The 16,112-nt window shown below is 47.4% G+C and overlaps 7 protein-coding genes across 10 annotated transcripts; 5 read left to right on the forward strand and 2 right to left on the reverse strand.

The window, feature by feature from the left end:
* The first annotated feature begins 20 nt into the window (after positions 1-20).
* LOC136187614 (ras-related protein Rab-24-like) lies at positions 21-1,174 on the forward strand. The gene is made up of 8 exons (XM_065975246.1): positions 21-156; positions 213-281; positions 338-416; positions 477-544; positions 606-705; positions 754-804; positions 863-922; positions 973-1,174. Exons 1-8 carry the CDS (start codon positions 46-48, stop codon positions 1,035-1,037), a joined length of 603 nt encoding a protein of 200 aa, XP_065831318.1. The 5' UTR covers positions 21-45; the 3' UTR covers positions 1,038-1,174.
* Positions 1,175-1,200: 26 nt separating this feature from the next.
* LOC136187603 (talin-2-like) lies at positions 1,201-4,316 on the forward strand. 2 transcript variants are annotated; one of them, XM_065975236.1, is made up of 22 exons: positions 1,201-1,343; positions 1,417-1,524; positions 1,626-1,720; positions 1,838-1,886; positions 1,937-1,987; positions 2,039-2,085; positions 2,143-2,183; positions 2,235-2,260; positions 2,313-2,405; positions 2,454-2,560; positions 2,610-2,682; positions 2,737-2,801; positions 2,853-2,891; positions 2,938-3,036; positions 3,089-3,149; positions 3,206-3,257; positions 3,315-3,439; positions 3,500-3,748; positions 3,806-3,858; positions 3,906-3,972; positions 4,029-4,114; positions 4,168-4,316. In XM_065975236.1, exons 1-22 carry the CDS (start codon positions 1,287-1,289, stop codon positions 4,229-4,231), a joined length of 1,707 nt encoding a protein of 568 aa, XP_065831308.1. In that variant the 5' UTR covers positions 1,201-1,286; the 3' UTR covers positions 4,232-4,316. The 2 variants fall into 2 exon arrangements, with proteins under 2 accessions (XP_065831308.1, XP_065831307.1); XM_065975235.1 differs by having other exon boundaries at positions 1,626-1,886.
* Positions 4,317-4,411: 95 nt separating this feature from the next.
* LOC136187613 (X-box-binding protein 1-like) lies at positions 4,412-5,510 on the reverse strand. Its single transcript, XM_065975245.1, has 4 exons — positions 5,359-5,510; positions 5,209-5,305; positions 4,806-5,149; positions 4,412-4,747 (listed from the first exon to the last, which is right to left on the reverse strand). Exons 1-4 carry the CDS (start codon positions 5,475-5,477, stop codon positions 4,579-4,581), a joined length of 729 nt encoding a protein of 242 aa, XP_065831317.1. The 5' UTR covers positions 5,478-5,510; the 3' UTR covers positions 4,412-4,578.
* On the forward strand, positions 4,440-6,495 carry LOC136187611 (N-lysine methyltransferase KMT5A-like). The gene is made up of 4 exons (XM_065975244.1): positions 4,440-5,757; positions 5,811-5,967; positions 6,014-6,207; positions 6,258-6,495. The coding sequence occupies exons 1-4, from the start codon at positions 5,591-5,593 to the stop codon at positions 6,469-6,471; spliced, it is 732 nt and encodes a 243-aa protein (XP_065831316.1). The 5' UTR covers positions 4,440-5,590; the 3' UTR covers positions 6,472-6,495.
* Positions 6,496-6,553: 58 nt separating this feature from the next.
* On the forward strand, positions 6,554-8,577 carry LOC136187607 (protein pelota homolog). 2 transcript variants are annotated; one of them, XM_065975240.1, is made up of 15 exons: positions 6,554-6,635; positions 6,690-6,782; positions 6,838-6,988; positions 7,040-7,130; positions 7,189-7,352; positions 7,411-7,471; positions 7,522-7,562; positions 7,624-7,707; positions 7,755-7,791; positions 7,841-7,887; positions 7,933-8,006; positions 8,055-8,126; positions 8,174-8,248; positions 8,310-8,341; positions 8,389-8,577. In XM_065975240.1, exons 1-15 carry the CDS (start codon positions 6,592-6,594, stop codon positions 8,511-8,513), a joined length of 1,191 nt encoding a protein of 396 aa, XP_065831312.1. In that variant the 5' UTR covers positions 6,554-6,591; the 3' UTR covers positions 8,514-8,577. The 2 variants fall into 2 exon arrangements, with proteins under 2 accessions (XP_065831312.1, XP_065831311.1); XM_065975239.1 differs by having other exon boundaries at positions 7,189-7,329; positions 7,376-7,471.
* LOC136187609 (tRNA-splicing endonuclease subunit Sen2-like) lies at positions 8,532-9,628 on the reverse strand. The gene has a single exon (XM_065975242.1). The coding sequence runs from the start codon at positions 9,616-9,618 to the stop codon at positions 8,599-8,601; it is 1,020 nt and encodes a 339-aa protein (XP_065831314.1). The 5' UTR covers positions 9,619-9,628; the 3' UTR covers positions 8,532-8,598.
* A 192-nt stretch (positions 9,629-9,820) lies between these two features.
* On the forward strand, positions 9,821-16,030 carry LOC136187601 (protein strawberry notch homolog 1-like). 2 transcript variants are annotated; one of them, XM_065975233.1, is made up of 30 exons: positions 9,821-10,544; positions 10,709-10,760; positions 10,818-10,953; positions 11,016-11,058; positions 11,106-11,272; positions 11,330-11,453; positions 11,505-11,556; positions 11,609-11,773; positions 11,841-12,082; positions 12,140-12,293; positions 12,346-12,447; positions 12,502-12,582; positions 12,632-12,729; positions 12,777-12,937; positions 12,994-13,212; positions 13,267-13,640; positions 13,701-13,832; positions 13,887-13,952; positions 14,003-14,072; positions 14,119-14,231; positions 14,289-14,360; positions 14,427-14,526; positions 14,575-14,637; positions 14,689-14,835; positions 14,886-14,980; positions 15,037-15,129; positions 15,184-15,333; positions 15,386-15,462; positions 15,521-15,720; positions 15,773-16,030. In XM_065975233.1, the coding sequence occupies exons 1-30, from the start codon at positions 9,910-9,912 to the stop codon at positions 15,925-15,927; spliced, it is 4,338 nt and encodes a 1,445-aa protein (XP_065831305.1). In that variant the 5' UTR covers positions 9,821-9,909; the 3' UTR covers positions 15,928-16,030. The 2 variants fall into 2 exon arrangements, with proteins under 2 accessions (XP_065831305.1, XP_065831304.1); XM_065975232.1 differs by having other exon boundaries at positions 14,575-14,835.
* The last annotated feature ends 82 nt before the right edge of the window (positions 16,031-16,112 follow it).

Here is a 16,112-nt window from a genome sequence, read left to right on the forward strand (position 1 = left end):
GTCGCAGAGCGGTCACGAGATCTGCGCGCACACCTTCGGGGGGCCATGTCGTCTCGCGTCCAGCTAAAAGTCGTCCTTCTCGGTCAGATGGACTGCGGCAAAACGTGTCTAGTGACTCGATACATGAGCGGCACGTTTCTTCCTCGATCTCAAACGGTAGAGCGGGGCTCCTTTCGGGGATGAGACGTCGCCATCTCGTTTCACCTCACTAGACAATCGGAGCGGCGTTTTGTCAACGAAACGTGCGCGTAAGACAGCGCAACATCGTCGTAGGAATATGGGTAAGAAGATCACAGCTCAATTACGTCACGACGACCTCCTTTCCTCTCGAACAAAGGACACAGCGGGAATGGAACAATTTCGATCGATGAGTTCTCAATATTATAGGGGAGCTAAAGCAGCAGTAGTCTGCTACGGTCAGTGGAAAAGAGAAAATAGACCGTTTATGTACTTATTTATTTATTTGCTCATTCTAGATGTGACCGTTGGCGAGAGTTTTGGCGACGCTCGGTTTTGGATTAAAGAAGTGCAGAAGAGCGAACCAGTAGGAGAGTAGCTGTAGGATAGGATTATTTAATTAAATGCATGCTGTCTTTTTTTTGAAGAACTGCAAGGTGTACCTGTGCGGATGCAAGGTCGACTTGGTGAGAAACGGCGAGAAAAGACGCGAAGTAGATGAGCACAACGCAGCTGACTTCGCAGAAGGTCTTCATTCTTCCACTTTCTTTCGATGAAATATTTTCATTCTTTTAGAATACGAGACGACGTTCACAGAGACGTCGAGCAAGACGGGAGAAAATGTCGGTACGTGACGCTTGAGCGATCAGAGAAAATGGAAAGAGGTATGATTGTATGTACGTAGATAAATTATTTCTGAAAATTGTCGAGGATTACGCCGATTTGCTACCTTCACTCGAGGAAGGTGAGTACACTTACACGGGTCCTTACCTTTGATTCTACTTTCTCTTGAAGACGAATCAGCAGTAACTGCGTTGGAAGAATCGAACAAATCAGCATTTTCAAAATGTCCATGCTGAGAAAGCAAACGCACAGAAAAAAAATTAAATTATCTTTAATAATACGTAGTCTACGTATTCCGCACACTATTTGGTACGGGAAAGACGAGAGCGTGTACGTACTGTGTGACGTTAAAAAATTATCATTCTAAAATTGACATGGGGGCGTGCTCACGTGGTTGCAGTACACATACGCCCCAACGTAGTATGCACCTGCCCATTCATTAGATCGGTCTTGAGCCCAGTAGCTGCTCATCTCAAGCGTTTGCGATGAGTATTACGATCGAAGTGACGATGGACGGTCGCGAAAAAGCGCGCCATTTCCAAGTAAAACGCCAACCGCGACCTAATATTTGATCGACTCACTTGTCTATGTATTTTTTCCCGACTTCTTCTTCAGATCAAAGGACCGCAAAAACTCGGCGAAGTTTTTGACGTTGTATTGGCGAAATTTGATTGCAAAACGACGACAGACGCCGAACACGCGCTCTATTGGCCGGAAAAGAAGGTGCCGCCTTATAGATTCAGGAGGGTTCTAAAGCGCAGTTATACGATTTTCCCTGTTCTATATCCCAAAAAACAAGCGTTCTCTAGCTTGAGTATTTCTAGGCATGGCTGGCCGGCTACGGAACGGTGTGGGGCGTCGGAATTAACGACGGTGCACAGTTGGAATTGAGAGCGTTGAAGAAGGAGATGTCGATAAGGTATTCTACTGCGCGAAAAAGCGGGCGTACAGGAGGAAATAGACGAGTGGGAGACGGCCTCTTGTCTGATATGGAGGGTCTGCTGTTTGTTTACGTGATGTTGCGCGTACGCTGCAGGTTTATGGACGGGTCGATGAAAAAGATGACGGTTGACGTGTCGAAGCCTGTGAGAGGAATGGGAGCGCTTTTTCTATTGAAATTACTCCGGCTTATTAGGTCAAGGTCGTCGTGAGAGCCTTGTGTGAAGAACTTGATTTGACCTGTTGGGTCAGTAGTTGAAATATTGGCTCGTTTTGAGTGGGAAACCGTTTCTTGTAGGATGAAATGTCGTTGGTTGTGGCTGGTGACTATTTGGCCGATGGAAAGTGCGCTACTATTCTTATAAGTCCCTGTATTTTGTGTGCACCGTTACTGTACTGTAGAAATCCCAGTTCTCCCCAAGCGGAAGCAAACAACACCCTCTGTAATATCGACTAGCATGAGATATATTTATCTACTCATTATATGATTTTAGCTCCTGTACGAAGCAGGAATTTTCTGGTAAAACTAAAGTCGGTTTTATTGTTCGTGAGGAGACAACTAGCTTTTATAGAATTCCATCAAGAAAGGCAAAGGACTGACATTAAGCGTACCAACTGGGCCTGCCTCTCCTTCCTTGTCGCCGTCACAGCGAAGGAGACCTTTGGTGAGTTATGGACTTGTTAACTGAACTAGTTGGGGCATTTGTGACTAGCCCAATGGGAAAAAATCGCCAGTGGCGGCGAGATCTCCGTCGCTATTTCGTCGAACTCTGCCTACCCGATCAGCTCCGGCACCGCTGAAGAAGACACGCCTAAAAAAGTAGCACATTGGTTGTGCACGGTGTAAGCGTTGCTATTGCCAATTCTAGACAAATTTCCAAGAAACATCAACTTCGGCTTGACACGCCTTGGCTCGATCCTGAAAAGTCACTAGCTGAGCAGGTATTGTACACTCAATAGATGGAGAAGAATGACTCCTGATCTCGTTTCCTCTAGGATGTCTCTGATCTTGACGAGTTGATCATCAAATTTCGATTTCATTACAATATGGAAATATCTGCGTATGGCACAGTATTATTATGGCAAATAAATCTCAAGATATTTCTTCCTAGGAGGAGTCAAGAACTGGGCTACCTATTTATGCAAGCCAGGTAATCAAGAAAGAATTACCTCCTTCCCCTTGCACTCAATTTTTAGGACTGCTTTTCTCGGTGGGGAACTTCCTTGCGATTCGAAGGAGCTATGCAAATTTTGCGCCATGCTGCTTCACCTTCACGTCGGAAAATGGCGGGAAAGGTGACCATCGTATCATTCTCTATGGTTTTTATATAGCGTGGCAACTCTTTAGCACAACTGTTGACATAAACGAAATCAGGCAGTTTGTACTGCCTAGGAAAACAAAACTTAAAGTTGATTCATACCTGCTACTGTATTTATCCTTAGGTAAATATTCTTTCCTTTTCAGATCGTTCCGTGTGACATTATGTCAGAATACAAACAGCTTGAGGACCTTGAAGGTACGTACAAACGACAGATAGATATTTTTCTGGTAGTCGAAGCGTAAACTTTTGCAGACGTTGACATCAAACTGTGCTTCATTCATCTGTGGTCGACAATGCGAACGTTTGGAATTGAATTTTTGTCGTGTGCCGAATTGCAAACGAAACGCAAAGGACTCATAGGAATTGCCAAGAATCAGGCAAGTGTATCTACCTATACAGCCGCTTCCTCTTGTCACGAGAACGCCGTGGCATTTTAGATTCTTCTAATCGATCACGACGGAAGGAAGCAGACGGTCGTGTGGCCGTTTGAAAGCCTGCTCACGTGGAAACACCGTTCTGATAAGCATTTGGTAGACATGAAATTCACGGGCGGTCAGGAGCTGCAATTGCTCGTTCCTGACTACTCGGACGTGCTGTGCGATTGCATTGCCGGACACCAGAGGCTTCGCTCTCAATACAAGACCGATGAAAAGAACGTCGAAGCTACCCGATACGCGATACTGAGTGTAAAGACAGAAAAAGCACGCGTAGGTGTTCTTAGTTGCTCTTTTTTTTTCTTTCAGAACCCTGGATCGCCGATTGATGCGTTTAGTGACCAGGTTACCGAGTCAGACGGGTAGGATACTCTTACTGGAATGGACTGTGCTCATGAATGAAATTTAGAGCGAGAAATTCTCAAGCGTTGACATTTAATGACGTATTTTGGGCTGCAGACGTTGCCAATCCACTGGTGAGCGCAGTAGAAAAGGAATGTACGCTTACCTACTTCTATTCGTCATTCTGCAGGTGAGTGCCGAGGAGATGGAAGAAATGCAGCGAGGAACGTGGGAAAATCCGGCGTTTGCCGCCCTCGACGACGTTGTTGAAGAACGGTACGTTTAATTTGAGACCTCAGATTTACCCAAATTAAAAAAGTGACGCACAGATTTGCTTTTCTGGACAAGGCTCTTGATCAAGCTTTTGATACTGGAGCGGATGACGATGACTAACTGCAGTGTGCTACGTGTGTATTCTTCTACTGGTAAATTGTGTCTGTACATCGCTGGGTAACCAAAAACTTTATATTTCAATTAACACGCCTGCTAAAATCTGAAAGAGTATTTCAACAGATACAGTAGCTTTGACGTTTGGATCACTCTAAAGGCAACTTTCCTCTACCGGCATCAGACTTTTCGTATTATCATTTTTATTCATACAATAATCCTGTTATAGAATCTCACTACAAAACGAAAGCAGAGAGAGAGAGAAGAAAGAGTCACACGCTTAAATTACAAGATGCTCGAAAGGTCCGGAAACAGATCATCGACATCAAACTTATCATTGAGGTCATCCCCAATCACCCAGCCGGCAGCAAGTCCTCCAACATCATCGGACTCAATTTCTCCTTGAACGAGTTCACCTTTTCCAAAGATGGAGCCACGCCCACTCCCTGTTCCTTCGCGACGGTTGTCGTCGTCGCCGTCGTCGCCTTGGAAACCAAGCAGGAGGAAGTCGACAAGATCACACTTTTAAACAACAAAAAAGGTTAAATTAACCATCAAAACTATCGTAGAATCCCTCTACCTCGTTGCTATCAGCGATTGCAGATAAGTCGCCACCGTCGCCGGACTGAATCGAAACCGAGTCGATTTCTGCTGCGGAGAAACGTTCTGGAGTACTGCAGACTCGTCAGATTGCGACTCGGTTTTGATTTCAGTCTGAAGGGGCGGCGACAGTTCGAGTAATTCGGCGTCGACGTTCGGATCGCTGAGCGGGGTGAGGAGAGCGGCGATTTCGTCGGACGGCGGACTTTGCGGCGGCGTCGCGGGATTGCGCGTCGGCCAACTTTCCTTTAGGTCGCGATTTATTGCCGCGTTTTCGTCGAGCGTTCGCCTAAGGCGAGCGTTTTCCTTTTTCAGTTCGTTGTTCTGTTGGGAAAACGACAGGTGACTTCCGGGAAACGGATTTTTCTTTTGTGCGTGCGTACTTGTTCTTGTAGGACGCGGACGATATCTTCCAGATCGTCCATTTTCTGCCTTTTGCGATCTCTCGCGTGTTGAGCGGCTTCGCGATTTTTCACCTTTCTAGAGGACGGAAGTGTTCTCGGGTTTTCTCGCGCGCGAGATCCTCGCTTTACCGTCGCTCTATTTTCTCCGCGTCTGATAGGTGCGTTAGTCGCGCTCGTCTCTTTCGCGGCGGTGCCGATACTTCGGTCGGAGACGGCGACGAGATGGTAACAAACCGCAACTCCGACATCGCAGCGAATTGGACTAAAAGAATACAATGACGTACAAGCTACATATGGAGCAAACTTCCACCGTCGTGGCGGATTCCGATTGGACGATAAATTTAGACAACGACGTCATGATATGTTCAATACGGGTCCCTCCTGCTATACGGGAGCGACGCGCAAAGAATTTCAAACGAGAAGATTTTTCCTTAGCAATACTGCAGACATATTTGTCAATGCGATGGCCGATAACAAGTCAAAAACACCGCCCACCCGACGCAGAACTCGACAAAAGCCCAAGAAAACGTTGGCGGCCTGAACTCGAATATTTGACATGTACAACAGCTCTTCTCGATTAGATCCGAAAAGAAAGTAAACGAGAAACAAAAGCGACAGTCGACATTGCCCGAATTTTTCCCTGCGACGAGAAGTAGAAGTCGTATCGAAGATTCCAAGACAAAACAGCGACAAGCGAACGAAGAACGCTTGAAATCTCAGTGCGAAGACGGCCTAGAGGTAGAAACTCTACTCAAATTTTGTCGTTTAGACCTTAGTTGCTTAGGAGAGAGTCGTTTCTGAAGAAAAAGGCAAAGGCGTGTTTGCTACAAAGTCATTCAAGGCTGGTGACTTAGTATGCGAGTATTCAGGGGACCTTATCGAAAAGAATGAGGCTGAAAAGAGAGAGGAAAACTATTCCCGTGATTCTAAGTATGGCTGCTATATGTATTATTTCAAATTCAAAGGGAAAACTATGTGGTATGTATTAATTAATTAATTAATTAATTAATCCGAGTACATTCTATTAGTGTTGATGCAACCAAGGATAATGGTCGCAAGGGACGACTATTGAATCACAGTCGATCTAAGCCAAACGTTTATACAAAACTGATGGAACTTGACAACAAGCCACACCTAGTTTTACTATCAAAAAGAAGCATAGAGAAAGGCGAAGAATTATTGTATGATTACGGTGATCGAGCTAAAAGGGCAATAGAAACGTTTCCATGGCTAGCTCATTAGAATTAAATATATATATTATCGAAATACAGATGAAAATCAAAATGCGCACGTGGATACCACGTGCTTGTTGAGATCAACCGCTTTACCGCCCTACGGATAAACGATGCGGATCAGCAACGAATGAAGCTCGTCCACAAAGACATTAGCGACAAAAACGGATCGGGGTAGAGCGCCTGCAGCCAGAAAATCGCCGACAAACGCCAGTTTCTCGCTTCTAGATCCGTCACGCTGATCCCCGATGAAGCCGAAGACATGTGGCACATCTACAACCTCATTGCCGTCAACGACAGCCTCCGATCGACGACAATACGGTAAGAGAAACGAATAGAGAGCCAATTTAGAACAGCAGCGTATCAAAATACGTAGAAAAGTGCAGACGGAAAGCGCGACGGGATCGACGGCGAGCAATCGCGTTCGAACGACGCTCACTCTCGCCGTCGAGAACATCGAGTTCGACACGGCAGCGAGCAAGCTGCGCGTCAAGGGCCGCAACATAGTAGAGAATCCCCACGTCAAGGTGCAGTAGATCAGTGCGAAAAATTCAGTAGAGAGATACCCTAAGGTCCAGATGGGAGCCTATCACACAATCGACTTGGACATCAATAAGAAGTTCACCTTAGCAAAAGGGTGTTGGGATGTCGTTGCACTGGATCGACTTGGTATTAGTACAGATTTTTATTTTATCAATTATTTCTTTTTGATTAATTTTTTCTATAGATATGGCTTGCGATGCGGCTCGCTCGGCTGACGTTGCCGCTGTTATCATGCACGAAGGCCTCGCTCACATTTGCCTCTTGACTCCCAGCATGACTGTCGTTCGTATGCGCGTCGAGATGAATATACCGCGAAAGAGAAAGGGTAGCTGCTCGCAACACGACAAGGCACGTGCTTATTCTCTTGCCAGAGTGGGGATATGCGACTTCTTTGTTTCCATGGCAGACTCTGTTGAAGTTTTACGACAATGTAATGCAAGGAATTTTGCGTCACGTCTCTTTTGATGGTAATTTTTTGACTTTTGATTTCTAATTAATTTAATAGGCATAATTTCAGTTGCGAAATGTGTTCTCGTTGCCAGTCCCGGATTTGTCAAAGTACGTGTCCTCTATTGACGGGACTTGAGCTACGTATATGACGTTTCCTTCATTCACATAGGACCAGTTTTGCGAGCACATGTTTGCCCAAGCCATACGAAACGACGTTAAAGTTCTAATTGAAAACAAAGCAAAATTTCTACTAGTAAACACAGAAAATGACGATTATTTGCGCGTGACCTCGTTTTATAGGTGCACGCATCATCTGGCCACAAGCACGCCTTGAAAGGTAATTTGAACGCAAGTTGGATTTACATATTGAAGCCTCTTTGATTTAGAGGTGTTGGTCAATCCTTCTGTGATGGCTAAGTTGTCAGATACAAAAGTAAGCGAGAATTTCTGACATTGACTCCTAAACTGTATTTCCTAGGCAACGGCTGAAGTAAAGGCGCTGGACGCTTTCTATGCAATGTTGCAAAACGAGCCGGATCGCGCTTTCTACGGGTAAAACGTTTATTATGTAGATACTGTTTTGAAATTTTTGTCTCTCAGTATTGGTCACGTTGAAGCGGCCGATAGCCATAATGGAATTGAAGTTCTTCTGATATCAGATGAATTATTCAGGTAGGGAAGAAAACGTCACAGCGTTTTGGGACATTTTTTCTCTTTAGATCAACTGATTTGGCGACGAGACGTCGCTACGTTGCACTCGTTGAAAGTGTAAAAGAAAGTGGAGGTGATGTACGGTAAGAAGAAAAGGGTGGTGGGGGAACTGACTGGAGATAAATGTTTCAACTTTCTTATCAGCGTATTTTCGAGTCTTCACGTCTCAGGAGAACGTAAGGCGTATTACATCCATCGTTAATCAATCAATCAATTGATTTAGAACTCGGCAAACTATCCGGGGTTGCAGCAATCCTCCGTTTTCCCTTACCAGATATCGCTGATTTGGTTGACGACGACGACGATGACGACGACGACAGTGACGCCGGCGCTGATAAGGAAAAGTAAGGAAACGTTTATGCACACAACAAACAGCAAGAAAAATACGTATATATATAATATTCATTAAATTTTTTGCTTTCATGTACATAAGTCATTCTTCTTCGTCCTCCTTGAATTCCCTCACTCGATCAGGTATCCAACGTCGAAGAGCAATCTCCTGCACGCCAAATCGATGCAAGCAATCCGGTCGACTCATCGCCTCCTCATTCACATCAGCCGGCTTCAGAACGTGAAGCAAAATCAAGTCCTTCGAGACGGCCGCATTGATTCGATGCACACCAGCGAGATATTGCCACGTGAACGCCGACGTCGAATCGATGGCCTCTTCGGTCGCCGCATCCGTCATTCGAACGAGTATGGCAGCGTTGGAGTGATAGTACGGTGGTCCGTGCTTATAGATGAGATACTCGACGCCGTATTTCTCGCCGGATCGAACGACCCAACCCTTGCTTCGAAGATAATGATAGGCGACGTACGAGGCGATGAAGTCGGTCTGATTGGCTCGACATGAGGTCCAGAGGCGAGCCGAACTCAACACTCGTCCCTCGGAATCTCTCACGATCAAGCAGCCGAGACCGTAGGAGAGAAAAACGGCTTCGCATAGGCTCAATTGAAGATATTCCTTCACTGGATAGAGAGGAGAGTCGTCCGATTCGACTGCGTCGGTCGGTAGGGTGTCGGCTGTTATTTCGGTCTCGTTTTGTGCTGTCGTTTCTAGGCCCGCCTCCGCGAACCACTCGCGTCGTCGCTTTCGTCGCACGCGATTGCGCGTCGTCACGTCTTCCTCCAGTTCCTTCGCTTCGTTTTCTGGGCGACGCGACGTTCGTCGTTTCGGTAAGCGCAGCTGATCGTCTCGGCCTGGACCGCTCCTCGATAGCATTCCTTTGCCGAAGAAACCGCGCCGATAGAGCGAGTCCATGTCGCGCTTTTCGGTTATCCACACGGCGTTTTCGACCAATTGGCCTTCAAACGGACCCAAAGCAACGCCATCTTCGTCCAACGACTGTATAGGAATGGGAAAGGGAGCCGCTAGCGGGGCGGAGGTCCTTTTTCGATGAGGCTTGTGCAGTGCCTGTTCTTCCATTGTCCCACGTGCCTCATCACGTGCCATAGGGTTACCAGCTAAAAACATTACGCGTTGAAGTGTTAAAATTTTGTTTTGCCCCCACCGAGCGAATTTCAGCGAAAAAGATTTTTGATGCAAGTACATGTATGTATTCATCTATTTATTATTGATGCCCCCACCCACCGAAGAAGGGACCAATCCCCATGAGATCATCATAGACACATCATCCCTCTCCCAAGTCCCGCGTGCGTGCGCGGACACAGAGACGAAACTGCAATGGCGGAAGTGTTTCACCGACCGTATCGCAGTGCGATTTAGGGGCCCACGACGCGACCGATGGACTCATTCCTATCCCTATCCGATCTCGTCGACTCGGCGATCGCCGACGAGAGCCCCCTTTCGGAGGACTACCTCTTCGGCACGCCGATCGCGCCCGTGAAGACGGAAAGCAGCCTTCTAGACGCCGCCTGGAGAGCGACGGACGTCGCGGACGATTCGAACGGCCTTCTCGACAGTCTCTGGTCGTCGTCGTCGCGCGACGGCGACGACGGCGAGAGCGAAGACGTCACGGGCCGCGCGGGCCAAAACGACGCCGATTCGCTCGTCGAATTATACGAAAAACTCACCAAAGAAGGCGTGCGATTTAATCCCGAAGCGGCGCCGACTCGAATCAAAATCGAACCGTCTTGGGAGCGACCCGCGCCCCCGATGACGATGACGACGTCATTCGGCAATAGCAGTAGCGTTAGCAGCAACAGTAGCAAATGGGCGCTATCTCAAACGTCTAGTCATCGTTTCGGCGCTCTTCGACCCGAACACTCGGCTCTTATGAATCGAACGCCGAAGTTTCCACAGCCGTCGACGCCGAAAATTTCGACGAGTTTTGCGCTCGCCAATCAGCTTCTTGTCCAGCAGAACAACAGCAGTAGCAACAACAGCGCTAGCCAAGGGGGAAAGGAGTTGACAAAGAGGTCAGTTTATAGGGGAGAGCGGAAAGTGAAAGGGGGAAGCGAAGAATGAAAACCCTTTAATTAAAGGGTTTTCATTACATATTATAGAATCCCTCAGTCAAACCTTATAGATTCAAAGTCTTTAAATATTAATTATAATCAATACGTCTTTTATCTGTGTGTAGAGACGTTTCTAGTCTGTGGAGAAACGACGACGTTCGTCTGCAGAAATCGTCGGTATGCACCTATATAAAATCCCTCCGCTCCTTGTCCTCATCGTTTTTTTTTTTGTAGTTATCCGGATTTTCTGCGTTGGCAATGACGCCGACGACGTCCGGCCCGACCAATCCCGACGACGACGACGAAGAGGAAGAGGAGGAAGAGGGCATGGGTCAAGCGGACACGTTCGCCGACTACATGCCCAGCAAACGTAAGCCGGACACCATTTCTACTCAATTCTCTTCCTCCACCATGCATTTTTCCCCCCCTTAGTGAAACTCGGCGTGAAACATCCGGATCCCGTTGTCGAAACTAGGTGAAGAAAAAACAGAGTTCTTTTCTTAGTCAATCTCTTGTCCTTAGTTCAATGGCGAGCGTTTTGCCGCCAGACGTCTGGTATCAGCTGAAGTTGCCTCGCGAGATCATCGACGGAGGCCTACTGTCGGCGTTACAACTCGAAGCAATCGTCTACGCGTCTCAACAGCATTGGAACATACTCCAGGATGGAACTCGTGCCGGCTTTCTCATAGGCACGATAAACGATAAAAGGAGAACCGAAACGTCATCGGTATTCGTCTTTTTTTTAGGCGACGGCGCCGGCGTGGGAAAGGGGCGAACAATCGCTGGAATTATCTACGAGAACTATTTGCAGAAGCGAAAGAAAGCGGTGTGGTTCAGCGTCTCCAACGATTTGCGATACGACGCGATACGGTAACGTTCGTAAAAGAGAAAGAAAGATGCGCGGCGAACGCGTTCCTATAGAGATTTGCGAGATATCGGCGCGACGAAAATCGACGTTCACTCTCTCAACAAAGTTCGTAGAGAGAGAGAAAAAAGAAACCTCTCTTTCAAATTCCTTTGATTAGTTCAAGTATGGCAAAATATCGGGCAAGTCGAACAATAGCGTCAAAAAGGGCGTCATCTTTTCGACGTACTCGGCGCTGATTGGCGAGAGTTCGACGCAGGAAACGAAATACAATACGCGCTTGAAACAGCTTCTTCATTGGTGCGGAGAAGACTTTGAAGGCGTCGTGAGTCATCATCTTTCCTCTCGTCGGAAATAAGAAACGTGCACAATTTCCATCCGCTCCTTTATAGATCATATTCGACGAATGTCACAAGGCGAAAAATCTGTTTCCCGTCGGCTCGGCGAAGCCGACGAAGACGGCGCAGACGGTCATGGAATTGCAGCAGAAATTACCCAAAGCTCGCGTCGTTTATAGCAGCGCGACAGGCGCGTCCGAGCCGCGTAACATGGCCTATATGACGCGTCTCGGCTTGTGGGGTAAGGGAACGCAGTTTCCCGACTTTGGCAATTTTATACAGGCCGTCGAGAAAAGGTAGAAAAATCTCGTCTCTCTAAAATTCTCCTTTGCGTGATTAATTAAACGTATAAGGGGTGTTGGGGCTATGGAAATGGTTGCCATGGATATGAAACTTCGTGGGATGTACATTGCACGGCAACTGAGCTTTTCTGGCGTCACTTTTCGCATCGAGGACATTCCGCTTGACGGTAAATTCGTTTTGGTTTATGACGAGGCAGTTCGACTGGTAAAAAGTTTGAGAAAAAATTAGTTAGGCGCTGCTGGAATGGATTTTGTAGTGGGTGCGAGCGAGGGAAAAGTTTCAAGAGGCCATGGACATAATTGACATGGATAGGAGAGTTCGGAAGACGATATGGGGGCAATTTTGGTCGTGTCACCAAGTGAGAAAAGGACGAGCGTGAAATTAGAGAACGAAAATTAGATTTCGTATTTAGCGATTCTTCAAGTACATGTGCATTGCTGCGAAAGTAGGTGCCGTCGTCGAATTATCTAGAAAGGCGATTAGAAACGGAAAGGTAAAGTTAACAAATACTTTATATGTAATCTATATCCGGTCACTTTTAGTGCGTCGTTATCGGATTGCAATCGACAGGCGAAGCGCGCATGATGGAACAGCTGGAAGAGGCCGGCGGCGACTTGACTGACTTCGTATCAACCGCCAGGTAGAAAATAATATTTAATTAATTTTCTTGAATAATTTTTTTTTCAGAGGCACGCTGCAAACTCTAATCGAGAAATATTTCCCAGCTCCCAAGCTCCAAGACGGCGGCGGCGGCGGCGGCGGTTTCGGTTTAGCCAAAGAGCCAGTGTATTTATTCCAAGTAGGCGGTTCCAGTACGGCACAGCCAAACAAGAGAAAACGAAAGCGAGGTCTCTTGCATCGTCGACGTCATTCTGAAAACTCTCTATTATATATATGCGCGTAGCCGGCGACGCCAAGAAACGTGTGGTCTCAACGCCGACGGCAACGGCGACACCAAAGACGAAAAACAGCGAGAGCAGCGCATCGAGTCCGGACAGTTCCGACCCGGAAGCGGTCGCTCAGCGCGGCAGCGGCGCGGCGGCGATCGGAGGCGGCGACGATTCGGACAACAGTTCGGGCATCGAAATGGACGATTTCAATCCGTTCGCCGTCAACGGCGACGGTATAAAGACCGCAAGATCAAAAAAAATAAAAATCGAATATGTCGTTTCGCTAGGTGCCGCGCCGTGGCTGAGTCGCAATTCTCAACCGAAAGCGAAGAAAGCGAAACGAAAAGGATCCCTTCAGCCGATCGGTAATAAAGACGACAGTCTCGAAAGCGTGTTGGCGACAGCGGGACTCAAGTCGAAATTCGGCTCGTGGAGCAAGCCGGCGAGCAAGGAGCCGTCGCCGCAGCCCGTCGTTTCGTCGACGTTGAGCAGTTTGAAGGCGACCGCGAAGAATCTCAGCGTTCCGCGGGAGCCGGCGTTGGCGACGATTCAGATGAAGAATGACTTGTTGGATCGATTGGATGTGCTGGGACCGAAACTTCCGTCGAATACGTTGGACGAGTTGATCGATCAGTTAGGGGGTCCCAATAGCGTGGCCGAGGTTCGTCTTAGAGAGGAAGAGAAAGAAGGTTTGTTATTGAGTTCGTATATGGGGGGATAGATGACGGGCAGAAAGGGACGCATGGTGACGACTGTCACTGGCAGTGTGCAGTACGAGTCGAGAAGTAGGGGAGACGTTCCGCTCGAAATGCTCAACGTGTTTGAAAAGGAGCGATTTGTGAACGGAGAAAAGGTATACCACCCTCTTCACATCGCTCGCTCGTTTGTACAAATATCTGCGTTTTAGCTTGTGGCTATTATTTCCGAAGCTGCTAGTTCCGGAATATCATTGCAGGCGGATCGACGAGTCAAGGTTAGTATGAATAGAGAGATAAGCCTCGTCTATTTGTTTGTTTTCTTTAGAATCAGAGACGTCGCGTTCACATTACGTTGGAGCTGCCTTGGAGTGCTGATCGAGCTATACAGCAATTTGGTTCGTTTATCATTCGTTCGCTCACGGGTTCCTTATCTTCTTATAGGAAGGACTCATCGATCGAATCAGACATCAGCTCCTGAATATTTATTTCTCATTTCCGAGCTCGCGGGCGAAAGGCGATTCGCGTCGATTGTGGCAAAGCGGTTGGAATGTCTCGTACGTAGTCGTCCTTCGGTTCAAGCCTTTTTTCTTTGATTCGTTTCGTTTTTAAAGGGCGCGCTGACGCACGGCGATCGACGAGCGACGGAAACCCGCGATTTGAGTCGATACAACTTCGACACAAAGGTACGTTGTGGGGTTTTTTTTGCGCGCGCGCGCGTGTTGCTGCTACCTTGATTGCGACGTCTTCAGTACGGACGCACGGCATTGGAGGCCGTCCTAAAAGCGGTCTTAGGCCAGATGAGGCCTCTTTCTTCCCCGCCTTCTGACTATCAGGGAAATTTCTTCGAGGGTACGGCTTTTATGGTAGAATGCAATATTTGACGTTCTGCGTGCACAGATGTCAAGAAGGCTCTGATTGGCGTTGGGTTTTTGTCTAACGAAGGAATGCAAGATAATAAAGGCAAGAGAATTGAGAGTTTTTGTACTGAATTGTCAATTACCTGCGCATTAGATATGAGTAATATTTCACGGTTTCTCAATCGGATTCTGGGCGTCGAAGTCAATCTTCAGAATACTTTGTTTGCTTACTTCGTCGAAACGTTGAACACAGTCATCGCGCAGGCGAAAAAAGCGAAAGCATGGGACGAAGGCATCTTGGGTAAATGAACTCGCGCAATTCGCTTCGTTTCTCGACTCTCGTTGTCTCAGACGTCGGATCTCGTGGCGAAAACGTTGTGAAGCAAAAGACGGAAACGTTCGAGGGCAGTTGCGCAACGGGCGCGGCTATGACGGAATTGCACACGGTAACTATTCGTCATACGCCATGCATCTGTTCCTTCTATCTGCGTCTCTCCTCCAGATTGGCGTGGAGAGAGGAATGAAATGGGAAGAGGCCTTGCAAACGCTCTACGACAACAAACAGACACACGACGGATTCTATACGATCAAACAGGTTTGGGAAGCGTCGCAGAAAGACGCCGAATTTACTAGGGAAAATGATCTTTAGGATCGCGGAGCTCGGCAGACGGCGATTCTTGTCAAAGTCATCCCGTCGCCGTACGGCATCAACAGCACGCGCTGCAACATCTTTCGCGCGAACGTCGGACGCCAGTTCAAGAAGGAGAAGCTCGAGGACGTCTTCAAGAAATTCAGAACGGTTCGTTTGTTACGTTAGGCAACGCGCAGATTCGGTACACATGTGCGTGCAGCTGGGCGAAGGGCTAGCAAAGACTTTATGGGAAGAGCAGTTTGTCGCGTCCTTATCCCAGTGCACTCACGCGTACAGGTGAGCAATATCTTCGCTTAGTTTCGACAGAAAGGGGAACGGGGACCTTGTTTTCTAGTCGAGGGCACTGTAAGAATGTTACTGTTGGGTTGAAGTGCGAGTTCGGCATGAGACGTCGATCGTATCACGTTCTCAGCGGTTCGGTGTTGAGCGTGTGGACGGAAATCGAATCGGTGTTTGCGTCTGTGTCGCAAGGTCGGCGTCAGTCGAAAATTCAAGTAGTGAGATTAAAAACGACGGATGGTTCAAAAATAGTTGGTATGATAGAAATCAAAGGGGGTCTTTGTGACCTGTGAACGTTTTTGGCTAGGTGTCCTTATTCCGGAGCCTTGCTGCGGAGCGTTGCGTGCATCTCTGCAGCGAATTGAACTGAAAACGAAAGCTCAAGCTCTTCAAGAACAGCAGTCGTCCGAAGTGGGTTCTTCTTACACGCACAGCCATCTCCTTCCTCTGGCCTTGTCCTAATTAATTTCTGTTGTGTTTGTGTGCATGTAAATAGACTATAAGATTTACGAGACAGATGCACCCATGATAGAAGAGAACGGTTTATTTTGCTTTTTTCACCTGGCTCTAATAGAGTTGCAGAGCGGGTAAATGCTGTTCTCTATGTCCTCCTGAAGTCTACAGATTAAAACTGCAAGATGTTAAGT

Source organism: Oscarella lobularis, chromosome 5 (assembly GCF_947507565.1).
Source record: "Oscarella lobularis chromosome 5, ooOscLobu1.1, whole genome shotgun sequence".
NCBI classification, from domain to species: domain Eukaryota; kingdom Metazoa; phylum Porifera; class Homoscleromorpha; order Homosclerophorida; family Oscarellidae; genus Oscarella; species Oscarella lobularis.

Excerpts from the sequence above, each read along its gene's own strand:
- LOC136187614 (XM_065975246.1), top strand. The coding sequence starts at position 46 with ATGTCGTCTCGCGTCCAGCTAAAAGTCGTCCTTCTCGGTCAGATGGAC. Across the intron at positions 157-212 it reads TTCTTCCTCGATCTCAAACG|ACAATCGGAGCGGCGTTTTG; the intron begins GTAGAGCGGGGC and ends TCACCTCACTAG. Across the intron at positions 417-476 it reads AGCAGCAGTAGTCTGCTACG|ATGTGACCGTTGGCGAGAGT; the intron begins GTCAGTGGAAAA and ends TGCTCATTCTAG.
- LOC136187603 (XM_065975235.1), top strand. The coding sequence starts at position 1,287 with ATGAGTATTACGATCGAAGTGACGATGGACGGTCGCGAAAAAGCGCGC. Across the intron at positions 3,150-3,205 it reads CTAGGAAAACAAAACTTAAA|ATCGTTCCGTGTGACATTAT; the intron begins GTTGATTCATAC and ends TTTCCTTTTCAG. Across the intron at positions 3,973-4,028 it reads CAGACGTTGCCAATCCACTG|GTGAGTGCCGAGGAGATGGA; the intron begins GTGAGCGCAGTA and ends GTCATTCTGCAG.
- LOC136187613 (XM_065975245.1), bottom strand. The coding sequence starts at position 5,477 with ATGTCGGAGTTGCGGTTTGTTACCATCTCGTCGCCGTCTCCGACCGAA. Across the intron at positions 5,150-5,208 it reads TCCGCGTCCTACAAGAACAA|AACAACGAACTGAAAAAGGA; the intron begins GTACGCACGCAC and ends TTTTCCCAACAG. Across the intron at positions 4,748-4,805 it reads CAATCGCTGATAGCAACGAG|TGTGATCTTGTCGACTTCCT; the intron begins GTAGAGGGATTC and ends GTTGTTTAAAAG.
- LOC136187611 (XM_065975244.1), top strand. The coding sequence starts at position 5,591 with ATGTTCAATACGGGTCCCTCCTGCTATACGGGAGCGACGCGCAAAGAA. Across the intron at positions 5,758-5,810 it reads CGACAAAAGCCCAAGAAAAC|ATCCGAAAAGAAAGTAAACG; the intron begins GTTGGCGGCCTG and ends CTTCTCGATTAG. Across the intron at positions 6,208-6,257 it reads TTCAAAGGGAAAACTATGTG|TGTTGATGCAACCAAGGATA; the intron begins GTATGTATTAAT and ends ACATTCTATTAG.
- LOC136187607 (XM_065975239.1), top strand. The coding sequence starts at position 6,592 with ATGAAGCTCGTCCACAAAGACATTAGCGACAAAAACGGATCGGG. Across the intron at positions 7,888-7,932 it reads CTAAGTTGTCAGATACAAAA|GCAACGGCTGAAGTAAAGGC; the intron begins GTAAGCGAGAAT and ends TGTATTTCCTAG. Across the intron at positions 8,249-8,309 it reads GAAAGTGGAGGTGATGTACG|CGTATTTTCGAGTCTTCACG; the intron begins GTAAGAAGAAAA and ends CTTTCTTATCAG.
- LOC136187609 (XM_065975242.1), bottom strand. The coding sequence starts at position 9,618 with ATGGCACGTGATGAGGCACGTGGGACAATGGAAGAACAGGCACTGCAC.
- LOC136187601 (XM_065975232.1), top strand. The coding sequence starts at position 9,910 with ATGGACTCATTCCTATCCCTATCCGATCTCGTCGACTCGGCGATCGCC. Across the intron at positions 12,083-12,139 it reads ATACAGGCCGTCGAGAAAAG|GGGTGTTGGGGCTATGGAAA; the intron begins GTAGAAAAATCT and ends TAAACGTATAAG. Across the intron at positions 13,213-13,266 it reads GTTCGCCGTCAACGGCGACG|GTGCCGCGCCGTGGCTGAGT; the intron begins GTATAAAGACCG and ends TCGTTTCGCTAG.